This window comes from Mytilus galloprovincialis, chromosome 1 (assembly GCF_965363235.1).
Source record: "Mytilus galloprovincialis chromosome 1, xbMytGall1.hap1.1, whole genome shotgun sequence".
Classification (NCBI taxonomy): Eukaryota; Metazoa; Mollusca; class Bivalvia; order Mytilida; family Mytilidae; genus Mytilus; species Mytilus galloprovincialis.
Window position 1 is genome coordinate 72,022,550 of NC_134838.1, and position 17,845 is coordinate 72,040,394.

The 17,845-nt window shown below is 32.3% G+C and overlaps 1 protein-coding gene across 1 annotated transcript; it reads left to right on the forward strand.

Annotated features, from left to right (window-relative positions):
- Positions 1–490: 490 nt before the first annotated feature.
- On the forward strand, positions 491–13,682 carry LOC143083105 (uncharacterized). Its single transcript, XM_076259339.1, has 3 exons — positions 491–559; positions 3,839–4,057; positions 13,390–13,682. Exons 2-3 carry the CDS (start codon positions 3,859–3,861, stop codon positions 13,593–13,595), a joined length of 405 nt encoding a protein of 134 aa, XP_076115454.1. The 5' UTR covers positions 491–559; positions 3,839–3,858; the 3' UTR covers positions 13,596–13,682.
- The last annotated feature ends 4,163 nt before the right edge of the window (positions 13,683–17,845 follow it).

The window sequence follows — 17,845 nt, forward strand, 5'->3', positions numbered from 1 at the left end:
TTTTACGCCCAATAAATGGGCATTTTTTTTCTGGTCTGTGTGTCTGTCCGATCGGCCGAAATACCGTGCGTCCCGGTTCAGGTGAAAGTTTTTGGTCGAGGTAGTTTTTGATGAAGTTGAATTCCAGTCAACCTGAAACTTAGTAAACATGTTCCCTATAATATGATCTTTTTAATTCTAATGCCAAATTAGAGATTTCATCCCATTTTCACGGTCCACTGAACATAGAAAATGATAGTGCTGATGGGGCATCCGTGTACTTGGGACACATTCATGTTTTATTCTAAAACTAATCATGTAAAAGGATTTGTAGGCCTTGTTAAATATAGTTCTAGCGACGTTAATGAAACAAGATGTTTACAGGTGTTTGGGTTTTCCCTGGCTTTTTATATGTGACAGGCATTTTCTACATTTAGGCATTAAATTTAAAAACAAGTAAATGTATCTAGCTGATTATCTATTGATAAACACATTTTACACTTTTAGATTATGTCAAGGCTGCCACCACATGGTTTTCTTGTTTTTCTTCAGACATTTTTGGTGATTGTAACAGCACAGAGTAAGTATCAGTGAAATAGTTCATAGTTTAAAATTAAAAGATGTAACTGTATAAAATTACAATATATTTTCTGAACTGTATACAAAATAAGAAGATGTGGTATGACTGCCAATGAGACAACTCTCCATCAGAGACCAAATGACACATAGATTAACAACTAAAGGTCACCATGCATCCTGGAACATTATAGGCAAATCTTATGCCCCATAGAAAGCTGTGTCATGTGGTCTCTTGTGGAGAGTTGATTCATTGGCAATGAAACCCCATCTTCTTTTTTATATATCTAAAATGACAAATTCATAACAACTCATTGATTATCTAAGGACAATTGTTCGTGTTGATAAGTGATGGTCTAATGCATTATGAAACGTGGGAATCCTAAGTACTGCGATAATTATGATTATTTATAAATTTCGTTTCCTATTTCTTTCCATTTACATATTTCAATATATTTTTAAAGTAAAACAGTAGAATTACAAATTGCAGTTAATATACAAATAAACGTGTCTAAGTGACGATCCTAATTGATACTCATGAATAATAATTAAAAAAAATACAGGGTATCTATCCATAACACTAAATCAGTACATGTACAGCAAAACACAAAACGCAAACGAACGGCGCTTTATTGATTTCTTCATCTAAAACAACAGTGAGGCCTTAAACACGGAGCAAACCCCAACATCACTGCAAGTTCAAGACGTCGTCTAGCACCGGTTTGAGAGGAAATCTTTGCAAAATAATATATATAGCTTTGTCAATTTGAAAATCTCAGGCGGTGGGGGTAATTTTCCATGGCGGAATAAAACATTTCTAGAATATTTTCTTACTTGTTTTATTCCTGCTTAATACTTATATAAATTCATAATTTGTATATATATATAACATAGCTTTAGTTGCTATGACAATTTGAACATCTGAGGTCTATAGTGGATTTAGTTTCAATATAAGAGGGTTAAATTTTCCATAGCTGAGTAAATATTCTCATGAAGACCTTATCAATGCATTAAAACTACATAAAATAGCTGGAACAGCTATGCAAATTTGAAAATCTGAAAAACTGGAGGTAATTTTCAATGGTAGGGTGTTCCAATTTCCCATATGGCTGAAAAAAAAAATGTTTTAAATATTTCTAGCATATTTTACTCCTACCAAATACTTATTAATGCATTATTAACTTAGTATATAACATAGCTGGAATAGCTACGACAATTTTCGTATGTGGGACTGCTGGATAACAATCCATAAACAATACGTTAAAATCAAATTTGAGTTTGTCATAGGGTGAAACGTTGCACATTTATATCTTATCTAAGATCGGTATTTAATTGCCCACATTAATTTTCTATAGTAAAGAGTGTTAAGTATTTGTAAATGTATTGCTTTAGTGAACTTTAGCAGACTGTCTGATTGACCGTTACATTAAATGTATGATGCAGCTGTGTTTTAACTGTAATCATTTATAATTAGAAGCCGTATAGTTTATGTCTCTGTTTGTTTATATTCTGTTCCTTTATTTGTTTGGTCTGGGGATGAATGTCGCTTGTATGTGTGAGAAAGTGATGAAAGTAGTGAATGCCTTCACGATAATAAAAAGTTCGTAAATGTTGAGATGTGGGAGAGTTGAGGATAGTTAATGAGAGTGAATGGATGTGTCTATATATCAAACAATGTAAATTAATTGAAATGTATATTTTTGAACCTGTTTATAATAAATATGTATATCTGAACATGAGTCTTGAAAGCCAGTGCATTATAACAGCTCCGTGGCATTATGGTGGCCAGCGACGGGATTTATTTTGGATTTTAATTGAACATTTTGGACTCAACTTTCACCAAAAATAAATTTACTAATATGTGCAGAATGTTTTAAAATTAAACAACGCACCCGTTTCGCATATTTTAAGATACATGTATGTGAGGATCATATTTTTTATGTATGAAATAATAATAGAAATAAAACTAACCTGTCCCCTTTATTTTTCGGATATCTTAGTTAAGGGACCGTGTTTATTTTTCACATCATATATTAAACCAACGTAACAATACATAAAGGGAGGTGGTGTAGCATTATTTCACATTGTTTCCCTTAAACCCAATCTAATAATTTAGAATAATTAACCAGCCCGCCAGGAAAGATTAAAAAACGAATGCACACAACACAGAACTAATAAATACAACATGTACAAATATCAATACTTAAATAAAATGGATCTTGTACTTTATAAATTATACCAACATGGGTTTACTGCCAAACATAGTTCCTTTAATCAATAATTTGTCGGCTCAAACATCGTTTGTTTGTGTATAAAGGGGTGGGTAGGGGTGGGTGATTATGTCGGGGCGTTTTTCTGATTGCTGATATAAACTAGTCAACAAAAGTTTTGATACACTTGTTTTAGGAAAAACTGTTGCAATATCCATTAAAAAAAATTATTAGCAAAGCAAATGCATATGATTAAAAGAATCTGACTACATTGAAAAGTGAGAAAATACCGTCTTTTTTTGACAATAATATTATTCTATAAAATAGGTAAACTGTAAATCGATTTTAAATTTAAATCAGATCTTCTGTTCAGCACAGACGCATTACTGTGTAAGATAAGTACATCCTAGAACACAGATTTTGTTTTACCACCCATGTATGAAATGCGATTAAAACGCAGCATCGTTTCAGTTGGTGTGTATTAACATACGAAATTTGTACACTGACGATAACTCAGAACCATAGCTAAAATTCCAAGAAAAATTATTGTACAACATCGCATTTTGTTTTTCTTTTATGTGCTTCAATGCGACAGTTTCATTCTTAGACACTTATTTGTTTTCATATTTAAAAAAAGATCGAGACTAGTATATGTAACCTGTAAAACTCTATGGATATTCCTTTTCAGTATAAAACATTTAATTGTTTTGTCTCCCTATAAGAACAATGTTGGTACAATGTAGTAAAATAAAACGTAATATAGAATAGCGTTAAATCTTCATCTAACGTAATAAGTAATTATCCGAGTGACTAAATCCAGAAAATATTTTTTCCTGTTGTCCGCAAGGTTTTATTAAGATTTAAAGATGTAGATATAAACCTTTGATAAACATCATAATTACTAGACGTATGTTATTACACTGCCTGGTGTTTGTTGCATTTTATTTTTTTTAGTCTTTTGTTATGTAGAATAGTTATTTCTCTGTCTAAAATCAGAACTGAACTTTGTAATTGCCACCATTGTTAATAGACGACAAACAATTGACAATGTTTTGAAACTTTATTGTGTTCAGCAAATCTTGCTCTGAAGGGAATGGTAGAACAACAAACAACACTAACAGAATCAGATGGAACAGTTCACTCTGCAAACTTGGCAATAGAAGGACCTGCAAATAATAATTGGGCAGATGGGTGCTCATCTACAGTGAACGGACAATCAACAGCATGGTGGATTCTGAATCTTCCAGAAGTAGCCTTTTTTACTATTGTGAGGATGTATCTTCGTGATGACGGTAAGTGTCAATTTCAGTCCTATATTTTATAGAAACAACAAATGATTTATCAACAAATTCTCAAAGGAGTCGGCTAGGTAAGACCCCTTTTTGGCCCCATAATAAAGCGTTTTTACAAAGTTCATCAGTAAATTGTAAAATATTACTTATTTATTGGAAAGTAAAATACTTTTGTTACATAAATATGGCCTGTTGTGGATAATATTATGGACATAAATCAGTTACTAACATCATTATTTCATGCAAACATACTATTATATTCCCAATTTAAATATTTGCGTTAATTTCAAGACTGTTATTTTCTCTAAAATGAATGTGGCCGCACTTGTGTTCAGTCTTATATCTAAATATATGTTGTATTCAATGAAAATACACAACATCTATAAATGTTGAGGATGAAGACGAATGCGGCCACTTTTATTTTAAATAAAATAAAAAGTGCGGTTGAATGGCATATTAGTTGGATTTTTCATATTTACGCATGAATTTGAGCATTTTTAATTACCAAGTCAGTCCATTTTTTAAAAAATAACCTATTGACTCGAGACACTTAAGTTTTTTAAAAATGCAAAATTCTTTCCTCAGACGTACTTCGAATTTAAGACCGAAATTAACACTTACCGAACCTCTTCCTTTGAACGAATATTTCGTTATGTATTCTAAGATTCAGATTATTATCCTAATAAATTCTTGAAAGGGCGACACAAGACTTTTCAGTATTTTTTATACAATAACATTTATCTGTTTACTATAAATCCCTTACTTAATCATCAAACAGTCAATTTGTAACTTTTAATTGATTTAAGTAAGCATAGTTTTATCCTAGTAAAGTAACTTCAGTGCGGTACAACTAGTGTGTTTTTTTTTCTCCCATATAATGCACTGTACGTTTTCACAATTTAGTTCATCTGCAAGCTTGTTAACCTTTTACCTATAACTCAATTGTCACAGTGTTATTCAAATTCATATAGATAGTTTGTATAGGATTTAGATACACCTATTTATAACAGTTGCTTATTCGAAACTAATCGTGTCCCCTCGTACCGACGTTTTCCGTTATTTATACTTGACAGGCGAAAAACAACAGGTTCCTAGGAAAAAATAATAATGAAGAATTGTTATCCTCTATATAGATGATGGTCTTTTACTAAATAATTCAATATTTGATAACAATGTAAAACACATCTTAATCATAAAACTTGACAAAAAGAATGCTACAGATACAATTAAGGGAAAACAGTAGTATTACATTTTCCAATCTTTAGTTTGGCCTTTTGTGCAACCAAAGCAGGTGAAGGAAGTCAACTTAGGAGCACATTGGATGTAAGAGTATATTATATATTTTTTTTTTATTTATTCATGATTAACTGCAGTGTGTATATTTCCAATAGAAATTTTGAAACCCATTGAAATATTTTCTTCAGAATTATTCAGAGACTTTCCAAATTTTCATACGTTTCATGTACAATGACTGTTCGCATGTATACCATAAACAAGCTCCGTTGGAAGTTGGTCATAATACTATTCAACTTCAATTTCTAAAACAGAATAATAAAGTAATAATGCCACACATAACTGTTTAGTCCACGTTTTTATGATTAAAAAAAATTATAAAATATTAGTATTGTCGCCTATGTAAGAATAAACCATATGTATCCATAAGTTTGCCTCATATATTGACTAACATCTTGAAATTGACAATGAAGGTCAGTGATATGGCAAGCAACTTATATATCAGAGATGATTTTCGCTTTCAAATTATCAGTATTAAATTTTTTTTCAAAATTCCAGCAGCACATTTCTTATACGATTTTCTAGAGCTATTTTTATATTGATTTCCGTGATATAAGTTGTTGCTTACAAGGAACATATTTCATCAAGAGTTTTTACTGGCGAAGTTAAAGTTATCATGTCAAGTGTTTAACATGCACCATGCTACATTGGTTCACCTTTATAAAAAAAAATTGTCATGAATATCCACGGATGTGTTCAAATTGTTGTAGTCATTACCCTGACAGTGTCCTCTGATCTCCAATCATGAACTCACTGAATAAGGCTTAACTTTATTGATAAAGTTTTGTTGGCTTTTAACTAGCTGTCAGTAACTGCGAGTACTCTCAAATCGTACTTTCTTGTTAATTTGACCTGTTGATACTATTTGTAATGCTTTATTTTGTTATTCTATATTAATATGGATCTTCTCTATATACCAGCTTTGTTTATTTGGAATATCTAAGAATTTTCACTTCGTCGTACTACTACATGTATACATTTGTATGAACATCAAGATTATTCTCCTTAAATCTTTACAGTGAAGTTTTAGCTAGCTCTAATGGTATAGTTTTATTGTTGATATTCACGCCATATATATCAAGTTTTAAATTACGTATTTATATGACTTTCTTGGTATTCCTAATCATTAGAATATTTTACATACACAGAAGTAGTATACCTAATACGACATAGTTATTTTTCATTTACCTGTATATATTATTAAAACCTCTTTTTTCAAAAGTTTTGATTTTCTAAGGGTTATTAAATACTTCGCGGTGGTGCCTTGCCACGGGGTGCTAAAAATATCAGTACATCAGAAGAGTAATTTTCACCCTCTCACACACATCTCTGGTATACGTACCCAGACAGGAGTTTAAACTAGAATGGGTACTTTGGGGGCCTCGGTTGGTCAAAGTTGTCCCCTACTTTGACCTGGAGATAAATCTTCTGATATCTCTCTGGTTTGTCTGTTTCCACCGAGTGGCCCGGTGGTTCTCTCCGAGTACTTCGGCTTCCTCCACCATAATAGCAGACTTCCCGGTGTCCTACACGCTCCCTGGGGCGGTGTTGTGTGGGAATTGTTCTGGTGGTGGGATAATATTGTAAATAATACATCTCCATTAATCCTAAGGGGGTGTACACGGATCCGCTATACCCTTGCAGTCAATCAAGGGGTGCGTTTAAATTGGAGGAATCTCGAGTACATACATACGTACATACATGGCTATGTTTGGACTTGGTTTGTTTGCTTTGTGGCCTTGAATGTGTGTCCCTAATATGTTATGAACTATGTATTTGCATTCAGGTATCGCAGATCAAATTCATTCGTTCATAGTGTGTTAATTTACGTTTTTTGATTGAGTTAAGCCTTCCAATTGATATTTTATCGTGTTTTGTTTCTGTTTTGTGATGTGATACTATTGTTTCAGAAAAAAGGAGACGGTTTGGTACCATTGAAACGTTTAATCCCGCTGCAAAGGTTTGCACCTGTCCTAAGTCAGGAATCTGATGTGCAGTATTTGTCGTTTGTTTATGTAATTTAAAGGTGATTCTCGTTTTTTATATAGATTAGACCGTTGGTTTTCCCGTTTCAATGGTTTCACACTAGTAATGTTGGGGCCCTTTATAGTTTGTTGTTGGGTGTGAGCCAAGGCTCCGTGTTGGAGGCCGTAATTGACCTATAATGGTTTACTTTTATAAATGGTTATTTGGCTGGAGAGTTGTCTCATTGGCACTCACACCACATCTTCCTATATCTACTAAACACATACTTTTAATTTACCATGAGCGACACGACGGATGTCGCACGTGGAGCAGGATTTAATTACCCATCCTGACCTCTGGTTTCAACTCTTTTTTTGGTCAAGTTACTCTTGTGTTTAGTTAAATATGTTATTTGTGATTTTTAATTATGCAATGTATGTAACAGTAGTCATGTCTATTCATTGTATTGAAATAGTTCTTTATTATTAAATTTTATATTCGATCAAGTTTAAGGGTTAGAAATTTTATAAAACAGATGGTTTATGAATTCGTTGATGTATAGGGTAATGGTTGACTTTTCAGTTTGATATAACTCTTAATAGGAGCACCTTAAATGCTCCCCTGTTTTGAATGCGGTTAAGATACTCGGTAACATGCATTTTGGTATTATAAAACACCCATGAAACCCTGCATCCCATATTGTATGATATGACCCTTTGTATAAAATTGACACCTAACATCCACGCATTTCAACACCAATCCAAATTCCGATAGCAATTTTTTTTTTGAAAACTCCGTATACATACTTTTTTATGAATAAACATATAGCATGGAAACAGGGATAGGTCAAAGAGCCAACATCCCTACAAAAGAGTAAAAAATGCGGCCGAAGGCCATTAATGGGTCTTCAACACAGCAAGGACTTCAGGTGGCCCATAAACTAAATGTGTACTAGTCCAGTTACTGACATGCCAGTTCTAGATCTCAATTACTAGTACACTAATTGAAAGATTATGTCTTCATCATATGCATGCTAGTATGTTATTGGAATTATATTACAAAATAATAATATTATGATGCTAATATTTCAAGGTCCTATCATGCAATATGGGATTCGTGGTTGTAGGGGTGTTTTGTTAAATAAAAAAACAGAAGTGTATTGCAAACAAATTAGTTTTTTTTTTGCCGTGTTATTATCCTTGAGTTTCAAACTTTAAATGAAAAACTTGAACCGTTCTTCAGTTATTTGAATATCAAGATATTAAAAACATTTTTATCTTGCTATATTTATGTTGGCCGTGTATTCTTTAAAAACACTTCTTTTGAAATTACAAATGCCTACACTTTTTTTTAAATCCCATTATATTTGCTACTGTTGCTGCATTTTTTTTCAACAGACGACTATTATCGTATGTTTTTACTGAATTGTTCCTTTTTGTTGGAGTTACTTCTCATATACATGATATAGTGACTTTATAGTAAGATTGAAAATCCGGTACATAGATTATGTGTATTCAAAATTTTGGTAATAAGCATATAATTTATTTATAAGAAAATTTTAACTATGTTTTGAACTAAAGGTGTCAAACCACCAATTACTCCCTCAAATTTAGAACGTATGTGAAAGTAGGCCTACTCGGACAAAATATAGTGCATTTGATGTCATTGTTCACCTAAACTAACCAACAAATTTGCAGAAATGAAACTTTTGTTGAAAGAGAAATATATTAAGATCATTTTGAGCCAAAATTTACCTGTCTATGAGTTTGCATTAAAAATTGAGGATTAATGCGCTCCATAGTATACTTATTTAAGATTTCCAGAAAACCAGGGGTTATTTTTAGTGGTACCTCCTTCCGGAAGCTCTCTTCTTTCTTATATGATTTTGAATGTATGTTGATAATTGGCATGCAGAAAGGTGACACCTGTACGATTCAGGATATACCTAGTTTCTATGAAGTTAAACTTAAGGCAAAATATTTAGAAAGCTGTGAAAATTGTAAAATTTGGTTGAACAGATTGTGACTTTTAATTGGTGGTATGACACCCTTAAATAACAAAACAGATGACTTTAATTATCCAGTTGAGAACTTTCCATATCTATTGAGCATACGTTGAAAATCAAATATGTCACTACACGTACTATTTAATTTGATATATCAGAGCTGTATTTCCTTTAAAAAATAAAAATAGGCTTATAAAAGGGACGGTGTTGTACAAGGATGCTACTATCCTCAGGATTCGTAATGGAATACAATGTATTTAAAGGAGTAGGTTCAGTAAGACCCCTTTTTGGCCCCAAAATATAGCAGTTTTACAAAATTATTAAAACGTAATCTTTAAGCTATTTTTTGGAAAGTAGAATGCTTCTGCTACATAGATATGGACTGTTTTTGACAATACAATGCACATATATCGGGTACTAGCATCATTAAGTCATGCTAAATTACTGAAATCTTTAAAATTTTAGCATTTTAGTTAAATTTTAGACGGTTTCCATCTTAAATGAAAGTGGCCGCATTCGTGTTCATTCATAATATTGAAATGTAAGTTGTATTTTATGATAATACATAATATATATAAAGGTTGAGGATGAACACGGTTGCGGCCACTTTCATTTGTGACAAAAACCATCTCAAAATTGACGTGTTTTGAAAGAGAAATGTATGTATTACTGCAAAATTATTACACCAGGGTTTTCGATATCACAAACTAGTCAAAACATTTACTAAATCTTATCATCGGTATGAGGACATCATTCGTAAATATAGCTCAACATGCAGACTTCTTATACGTTCCGGTGTTTCACATCCAATTTTTTATGGAAATATTCTTTATAAAGCACAAAGGTGTCAGTATTCACCTCAAAGACTAACAAAACCTTTGAATAGACTTATTAAGAAGGCATATAGTTACGATACTGTTGTCAGGTCATTAAAGATTGCATATTTTGGCGTTAATATTGATTCACTTATAGGGTCTTTGCATCGGAACTAAACACATTTATTTAAAACCAGTTGTTGGCATGACACGGGTTATGTTCTTCTCATATATGTTATGATGGTATGATACTAAACCCCTAACGGGAAGGATTGTGCCTGATGTTCATATAGTGAAATCATAATCTTTCGGTCAGTTAATTGAAGTCTGGAGCTGGCATGTCAGTTAACTGCTAGTAGTCTGTTGTTATTTATGTATTATTATTATTTTGTTTATTTTTTCTTTGGTTACATCTTCTGACATCAGACTCGGACTTCTCTTGAACTGAATTTTAATGTGCGTATTGTTATGCGTTTACTTTTCTACATTGACTAGAGGAATAGGGGGAGGGTTGAGATCTCACAAACATGTTTAACCCCGCAGCATTTTTGCGCCTATCCCAAGTCCGGAGCCTCTGGCCTTTGTTAATCTTGTATTATTTTAATTTTAGTTTCTTGTGTACAATTTGGAAATTAGTATGGCGTTCATTATCACTGAACTAGTATCTATTTGTTTAGGGGCCAGCTGAAGGACGCCCCCGAGTGTGGGAATTTCTCGCTACATTGAAGACCTGTTGGTGACCTTCTGCTGTTGTTTTTTTCTATGGTCGGGTTGTTGTCTCTTTGGCACATTCCCCATTTCCATTCTCAATTTTATTTGACATATTTGATAGATTTTTCATATTTAAGCTTGAATTGGAGCGTTTTAATGACTAAATCAGTCAAAATCTTTCACATACACTAATCGAATCAATTGAAATAGACACTTAAGTGTTTAAAACGTGTCAAAAATCTTTCGTTAGATGTACTTGAAATTTGAGGCCAAAATCGGACCTTACCGGACCTACTCCTTTTTTTGGAAGGTTTACGGACGCCATTATGACTCAATTGAAATTTGCGGAAACTAAGGATAACCATGGATATGTCAAATTGTAATTATACATGTTTTAATATTCTTGTTTTTTCGCTAGTTTATTAAGATTAGAATGCAGTTGACAAATCGACGTTTGTTTACTTGTTTATTTATGAAAATGTTATGAAAGACCGTAAACATTAGGTAGGGTCGAGCCCTTAATCTAGAACAATTACGGTTTGAGCTTTGGATATAAATTAAACGAGGTATGATTTATTCAAAATCTTAATGATCAAAATAAAATCATTTTTAAGTTTATAATAATTATTAAATTAACAAATACTCACCCTTTTCAGTTAAACAATTTCATTTTTAACTGGGTATCGTTCATGCAGTTCATGCTTAAATCTCCAATGCTGCGTTATTACAGTCCGACACATAACATTCTTTAAACTGTCATTCTAAAAATAGTCCTTGTAAAATTCATTTCGCGTTTGTTGCAATCCGTAAAAGTCTGTATTCGTCATCGACAAGCATTGGGTCTCTTCCTACATATCTAAATCTTCGCATACTTGTGTCAGGGTAATGTCTGCCTTTTCATCGTACACATATAACGATCATCGTAATTCGTTGGAAACGTTATTTGACTCTCAATCGTTGTCGACGAATCTTGGTCTTACTGATATTTGCGCCTTTGAAGAAGTAAGCGATTTTTAGAAAGTGGGCGGGTTGTGATTGTTAGCTCCGAACTAAGGGAATATGTTTACTAAATCTTAAAATTATATTTTAATGCAAAACAAAAAACGTATGCAAAATTTGTTTAACAATGAAAGTTACGATAGGTTAAATAAGATATTTTATAGTTTTGAGTAGTTTTTCGGCGTGTCGTAAATAATACCGTAGTTTTTTGTTAAAAACCCCCGGACAACCGGTTTAGGCAGGGGCTTTCACCAATTACTATGGTATAATGTACCATACACTGAAAAACTATTCAAATGTTAATGAATATCTTTAACTTATGGACAATTTTTTTAACACGGTGTTTAATATATATTTATATATATATATTGGTTGTATTCGTAAGGTCATACTTGTATACCATAAGCTGACCGAATTGAGAAGAACTTTAAACAAATTATCTTTATATATTTTACTGAACTCCGTACGAGGTCAATCTGGTCTTTTGTTGGAAATTACGTACACTGCAAATTGCAATATAAACTTAAATATTTGCATTGTTGGAGGTCTATAATTACTTACATCCCCTTTATTAAAACTTTGGTTGATAGTTATCTCATTGCACAAAATATCGTACAAATATGGATTTATTTTGTCTTCAAGCCATTGTTCTATTACTAAACGGTATATTATTCTTACTAGTACACTTTTTACAATCAAAAACATGGTAATAGATTGTTCAAATAAGGCCTTCGAAAATAATGGATTAATTACTTCTTAGAGTGTCAAATATACGTTGGAAGTACTTGATAAGTTGCATGCTTATAATTGGTGATTTCGAATATGTTCAAAGTTTAAATTTTTCTACCCTATATACCCCTCTGCCTCATAATCTTATTTAGAAAAACTTACACACCTTACTAAACGGGCATTTAAAAATTCAGAATGCGAATAATTATGTTCAAATTCTATTTAGGTCATTTTTTAGCAACAACAAAAAAGAAATATGTCATTAAGACCTGCATTGATATTATAACTGCCTCGAATTTTAACTAGATAACATTTTTGTTTGCTATGGGAATTCCGTATATCGTTAAAATATTGGAGTTCCAATAAGGACTAATTGAAAACCACTTTTTGCGGACATGTTTCGATATTGTTATGAGTAACAATTGATGACTAAAATCAGCAATGACCCATCGAAACAACATCTGATAAAAAAAAAATAATAACACTTTTATTCAAATCATTCGTTTGATGTTTTTGATCTTTTGATTTTCCCATTTGATGAGGAACTTCCTTTTTGAATACTCCTCGGAGTTTAGTATTTTTGTGATTTTACTTTTTAGATGTTTGGATGGTATATTGGCTCTCAATGGATATATCTCAATGTGTTTAACCTGTAAAGAGAAGAGCATTGCCATTCTAATAAATTCATGATAGAGAGATGAACTGCCTTTCCTATTGTACTTTATAGCAAAATCAGGTTGTTTTAATTTTTGAAATGTTGAATCATGTAATCTTTCCTTGTTGTCATGTGTTTTAAATATAATTTTTATTTTCAGTTACTGGCACAATGAAAGATTATCGTTTATACGTATCGAATACCACCATAGGTGGTCCTGGTGAAACTCTATGCTACGCAAATAAAGGACAGACAAGCAATCCGGAAACGACAAAAGATATTAGCTGTAATCTACTGGGGAGAAAGGTTATGTTTTTCAACAGATTCAAGGTTGTTGAACTATGTTATGTAGAAATACACGGTTAGAAAAGTATTAAACAAAAATAATACGTTTTTTTTAATAACAGCAATGAATCCAATTGAAAGTTCAACGAAAATTCGGTCTTTAACATTTATTAAAGTACAAAGAAGAAAATCTATACAAATCAAAATAGCACTATTCTGTGTTTTAAGTAACGTAACAAATAATATACACTTATTGCGCCTGATGTTCATATGATGAAATCATAATCTTTCACTCAGTTTAATTGAAGTCTGGAGCTGGCATGTCAGTTAACTGCTAGTAGTCTGTTGTTATTTATGTATTATTGTCATTTTGTTTATTTTCTTTGGTTACATCTTCTGACATCAGACTCGGACTTCTCTTGAACTGAATTTTAATGTGCGTATTGTCATGCGTTTACTTTTCTACATTGGTTAGAGGTATAGGGGGGAGGGTTGAGATCTCACAAACATGTTTAACCCCGCCGCATTTTTGCGCCTGTCCCAAGTCAGGAGCCTCTGGCCTTTGTTAGTCTTGTATTATTTTAATTTTAGTTTCTTGTGTACAATTTGGAAATTAGTATGGCGTTCATTATCACTGGACTAGTATAAATTTGTTAAGGGCCAGCTGAAGGACGCCTCCGGGTGCGGGAATTTCTCGCTACATTGAAGACCTGTTGGTGACCCTCTGCTGTTGTTTTTTATTTGGTCGGGTTGTTGTCTCTTTGACACATTCCCCATTTCCATTCTCAATTTTATTTTTTACAGAGTTTGTCTTTAGTGCCGTGTGGAGGCAGTAGAGTACCTCCCCGTGCTTCAGGTTTATGCTCTTATAATATACTAGATTATGGAGTTTGTGTCCGAGCGAGAACTGCTCTAGTTCATGATTTTAGGAATATTTATCAAAAAGTAGTATTTCATTATTCAGCCCCATTCTACTATTTAGTCAGCCATCAGTCCTACCCTGATATACCCCATCTTTTTCGGGTAATTAATACTGATAACGTTTGACATTTTTAGCCGAACAAATTTATCCATTTTATATAACTTAAATTATTGTATACTGGTTCATATTCTGGACGCCAATCTTTGCTCCCTTATTATATAATTCACTAACAAAACAATTATGAAGCTTAGAAATGGAAAATTACTAAATACTAAAATTGTTCAAAGGGTATCTACACGTCTCAATCTTCAAAATCGGTTATCTAGAAATACTACCATCGCTAACATTTTTAACAATAAAAATCGTGGTTACCCTTCTATCGATAAGTGTCATGCCAAAAAATGACTTACATGTCCCCGTCATTCCACCAACAATACGGTAAGGTCCACGTTTAATGGTCGCACATTTTCTTTAAATTTTGAAACTGATATAACTTGAAAAACAAACAGTATTATTTATTTACTCACATGAAACAAATCGGGATGTGGTATTCAGTACGTAGGAGAAACTGGGCGATATTTATCTAAACGCACTCAAGAACATCTGTATCGTTTTAAAAGACCCAATAAATTCAAAAGTATCATTTACCAACACCTTAAGAAGCACAACCATCCTTTTGAATATTTAGCAGTTCAACCTTTAGAAGTAGTAAATAAGCAGCCTGGTGAATCGCATTCATAGTTTGTACGATCACGGAAAATAATTGAATTAAATTGGATTAAAAAATTACAGACAGTTTACCCTCTCGGTCTAAATAATAATATCATGGGAATTGGTAATATATCTAAAACCAATTCCGTTAACATTTTGGATATAGTTTCTAAAACTGTTCGTAAAAAACGTTCTCACGGTCGTAGAACAAATCGCAATCAAAGAAAATTTCGGGCCAATCATACCAATATTTCGGACCTAATTTCTATTTCAAAAAACAACGGCAGACATTATCTGTTAACAAAACTCTGTTCGTTACCGGTTAATAAGTTAAATAAAATTTCGGAGGATTGCAACACAATTTCATATAGCAGTCCTAAGTATGAAATTGTTCAAATTATTATGGCATATTGTTATTCTAAATTATTTCCCAAAATTGATCGCCCTGAAGATCATAAAAACATTTTATTAAAATTAAGTATGTCAAGTAAGGCTTTGATTTTGTAAATATTGCCGGTATATTTAACGACCATTCTGTTAAAGAACAAATTCCTGGATATTTTGACAATACTGAGCTACCTCTTATTTGTTATATTTACAAGAAATCTACCCGGAAATTTGTGTTTAATTATAGTCAATTGTGTAAAGATGTTAATATCAGTGAAAATACACCTACTTCATGTAATTGCAGTAATTCCGAATATATTTATGGACCCATTTCCCATGTTATAACAGGAGATCTTAACATCGTTCAAGACCGAGAGTTAAAATCATTCCTCAGTAAAGGACCTAAATATCGTTCCCCGTCAATTATTAATTGGAATGAGTGTCGTAATATCATCCACGACTCACTCCATACTTACTGTATGAAATGGATAAAACGGGAAAAAGCTGACAAAAAATCTTTGGACTCTTTTTTTAATTCAGTAATGAAGATAGTTGATATACGTATTCAACATTTTAAAGAACATTTTACTATAAACAATAACCACAATAAACCTATTTCTCGTATCAAACATAAACTAAAAGAACTAGCCAAGGAATTTGTTTTTGTCCCGGCCGATAAAGCTGCTAATAATATTATTATTGTTTGACGTAAATTTTACATTGAGGTTCTGAAAAAGGAAATCACCAATTCACCAACATTCCAACTGACTCCATTTTCAGAAAACGAAATCTGTAACAAACCATAAACTTTTAGCCACCGCTTTACAAACAGAGCCAAATACAATGAAAATCCCAACTATGTATTGGCTTCCGAAGCTACACAAAACCCCCTTACAAATATAGATTTATTTCGTCTTCAAGTCATTGTTCAACCACTAAATTGTCTATTCTTCTTACCAGCACACTTGGTACAATTAAAAACCTGATAATAAATTGTTCAAATAAGGCCTTCGAAAAAAGTGGAATAAATTACTTTTGGAGTGTCAAGAACTCGTTGGAAGTATTTGATAAATTGCATGCTTATATTGGTGATTTTGAATCTGTTCAAAGTTTTGATTTTTCTACCCTGTATACCACATTGCCTCACATTCTCATTAAGAAAAAATTCACACACCTAATTAAATGGGCATTCAAAAAACCAGAATGTGAATATATATGTTCAAACTCTTTTAGGTCATTTTTTAGTAGCAATAAACAAAAAACCTATGTTAATTGGACATGCTTTGATACTATATATGCCCTTGAATTTTTACTAGATAACATTTTTGTTCGCTTTGGGGATTCCGTATATCGTCAGATTATCGGAATTCCAATGGGGACTAACTGTGCACCACTTATTGCGGACCTGTTTTTGTATTGTTATGAGTTAAAATTTATGACAAAAATAAGCAAAGACCCATCGAAACAACATCTGATAAACAAATTTAATAATACTTTTAGATATTTGGATGATATTTTGGCTCTCAATAATGACGACTTCAGTATGTATATTAATGAAATTTATCCTGTTGAACTTACTTTAAATAAAGCTAATACTAACAATGACCATTGCCCTTTTCTCGATCTTGATATCTATATCACTAATGGAAAGCTGAATACTAAAATTTATGATAAAAGGGATGATTTTTCATTTCCTATCGTTAATTATCCGTTTTTAGATGGTGACGTTCCCTTGTCACCATCTTATGGTGTTTATATATCTCAACTTGTACGATTCGCTCGTGTATGTAACAATGTTTTAGATTTTAACGAGAGAAATTAATGTATTACTGACAAATTATTACACCAGGGTTTTCGATATCACAAACTAATCAAAACATTTACTAAATTTTATCATCGGTATAAAGACATCATTCGTAAATATAGCTCAACATGCAGACTTCTAATACGTTCAGGTATTTCACATCCAATTTTTTATGGAAATATTCTTTATAAAGCACAAAGGTGTCAGTATTCACCTCAGAAACTTACAAAACCTTTGAATAGACTTATTAAGAAGGGATATAATTACGATACTGTTGTCAAGTCATTAAAGATTGCATATTTTGGCGTTAACATTGAGTCACTGATAAGGTCTTTGCATCGGAACTAAACACATTTATTCTAAAAACAGTTGTTGGAATGACACGGGTTATGTTCTTCTCATATATGTTATGATGGTATGATACTAAACCCCTAACGGGAAGGATTGTGCCTGATGTTCATATGATGAAATCATAATCTTTCACTCAGTTTAATTGAAGTCTGGAGC

What these genes read in the sequence shown, in the direction of transcription:
- LOC143083105 (XM_076259339.1), top strand. Translation starts at nt 3,859, where the DNA reads ATGGTAGAACAACAAACAACACTAACAGAATCAGATGGAACAGTTCAC. An exon ending in GATGTATCTTCGTGATGACG is followed by an intron (nt 4,058 to 13,389) that starts GTAAGTGTCAAT and finishes TTTTATTTTCAG; the next exon opens with TTACTGGCACAATGAAAGAT.